This window comes from Xiphias gladius, chromosome 15 (assembly GCF_016859285.1).
Source record: "Xiphias gladius isolate SHS-SW01 ecotype Sanya breed wild chromosome 15, ASM1685928v1, whole genome shotgun sequence".
Classification (NCBI taxonomy): Eukaryota; Metazoa; Chordata; class Actinopteri; order Istiophoriformes; family Xiphiidae; genus Xiphias; species Xiphias gladius.
The window spans coordinates 24,390,119-24,391,897 of record NC_053414.1 but is presented as its reverse complement, the minus strand read 5'-3'; the positions used below and the strand labels follow the sequence as shown (position 1 = coordinate 24,391,897).

The 1,779-nt window shown below is 45.5% G+C and overlaps 1 protein-coding gene across 1 annotated transcript; it reads right to left on the bottom strand.

The window, feature by feature from the left end:
* Nucleotides 1-24: 24 nt before the first annotated feature.
* On the bottom strand, nucleotides 25-1,749 carry npb (neuropeptide B). The gene is made up of 2 exons (XM_040145936.1): nucleotides 1,459-1,749; nucleotides 25-823 (listed from the first exon to the last, which is right to left on the bottom strand). Exons 1-2 carry the CDS (start codon nucleotides 1,720-1,722, stop codon nucleotides 695-697), a joined length of 393 nt encoding a protein of 130 aa, XP_040001870.1. The 5' UTR covers nucleotides 1,723-1,749; the 3' UTR covers nucleotides 25-694.
* Nucleotides 1,750-1,779: the final 30 nt, after the last annotated feature.

Genomic DNA, 1,779 nt, shown 5'->3' with positions numbered 1-1,779 from the left:
CATCTGCATGTGTATTTTTCCTTCTCCTTCTTCCGCTTTCAGAATAATTCTTTGTGTTTCATGTTGTTTCTCTAAAAGTCTAATAGACCAGATTCTCAGATTGTTATTTTATAGTTTTTACTCTTTGAAGACAACCATGTAAGGGATAAAAGTAACAAATCACGGCAGTACCGGAACGCTTATTTTTCCCTTTTCACCCCCCACTAGTTGAATATTTAAAGATAAATGTGGCCACACAACAAGTTACCAGTGTTTGTTCATTTTAATAGATAAAATAAATAAAAGTACTTTACAGGACATCTGCTCTGCAGTCAACTTTCTGGACATTTAATACATTTTGGCAAGGGCAGGGACATGTCAGGGGTAAACAGTAAAGATGGGGTGGCATCTGGAAAGAAAATGTTTTCAACTAACATCTCTCGCACTAATTTTTTTTTTTTTTTTTTTTTTTTTAATACTCCTGTCTATGCAACCAAAGCAAAACTGAACCACTTTTGTGTTTTTTTAAATAAGAGAAAACATTCAGAGTCTGCAGCTGTCTTTCATCGGTAGTGATCGGGTTTTTCCTCTGCGCCATCACCCCCGAACCCCGACACACTCATCCATCCCTCATTCCTTCGTTGTAGGCTTTCCAGGGAAGCGCTCCCGGGGCTCGGTGGATGATGAGGGCTGTCTCCGCCGGTCCGACCGGGACTCACGCGGACAGGCAGTCCAGGGAGTCCAGGGTGAGGAAGACGTCCGCCTTGCACTGGAAGGTGCCCGTCCCGTCCCGCAGCAGCTCGCAGCTCCTCAGGTTTGGAGAGATGTCCTTCACGCAGATGGCCTGCGGGAGATGAGAATTTAAAGTTTGAGCTTGTGGTGGTTTTATTCAACTTTGCTACCACTCTCAAATATTACAGGGACCTCGAAGTCTCTTCCTCACACCGATCTTACACCCTTACATTTCATTTATCTGTAAAACGAATAGCCAAATTCTTGGGACTATTTCGTTGTACAGTTTTAACAACAGGCTATTTCTGCACCAGCATAAATGGCGTGGAACCGTCCCTTTATAGACAAATCCTGTATTATTCCCTTTATTCCGGCGCTTTCATCAGGTAATGATGCATTCAAATTCAAGAAAGTTCTCTGAGTAGCCATCGTTTAACGCTGCTGGCTGCGCTTTGACCCGCAGCGCTCTCTGGTTTGCGCCTTTACGAACGAGTTGTTAAACCTCTTCGACAGTTTGGATCTCAGCGGTTGGTTTCGTCGTCATTATGGAAGCAAAAGTAACAAGAGTACAGTCTAATCCCTGTCGAAGCTGTGTTTACCTGAAATATGTCGAACTTTCAATATTTAAGCGTCGCTCTAGCTCTTGTGGTGCTGAATGGGAAGCACATTTTACGCGCCTCTTCAGCATTTTATCCTCAGTGTAAAACAAATAGAGAATAAAGTTTATAGTATCTTAACCGTACTTACCATGCTTTTGAGGATGGAGATCTGCCTGTTAGTCTCTGGGATCACGTTGTTACCTGCTGTCTCCCCGCTGTCCACCATCGTCTCTTCAGACTCGGACCTCCGGACGTACGGCGACCTCCTGATACCGGACAGCAAACCGGAGGCGCGGCCCACCGAGTAGTAACTGGGCCCGGTCGACTGCTTGTACCACGCTTCGACCGGATGGCAGGAGATGAGCAGAGACACTCCGACGCACACCACTGCAAACCTGATTGACCTCTCCATGTCCGGAACCGTCTTCGCACTTTTTACGCAAAGGAAGCAAACAGCGCTTTTCTCGTC

Bases quoted from the DNA above. Each gene is read 5' to 3' on its own strand.
- npb (XM_040145936.1), bottom strand. From the start codon at position 1,722: ATGGAGAGGTCAATCAGGTTTGCAGTGGTGTGCGTCGGAGTGTCTCTG. The intron at 824-1,458 runs GTAAGTACGGTT...CATCTCCCGCAG, and splicing joins TCTCCATCCTCAAAAGCATG to GCCATCTGCGTGAAGGACAT.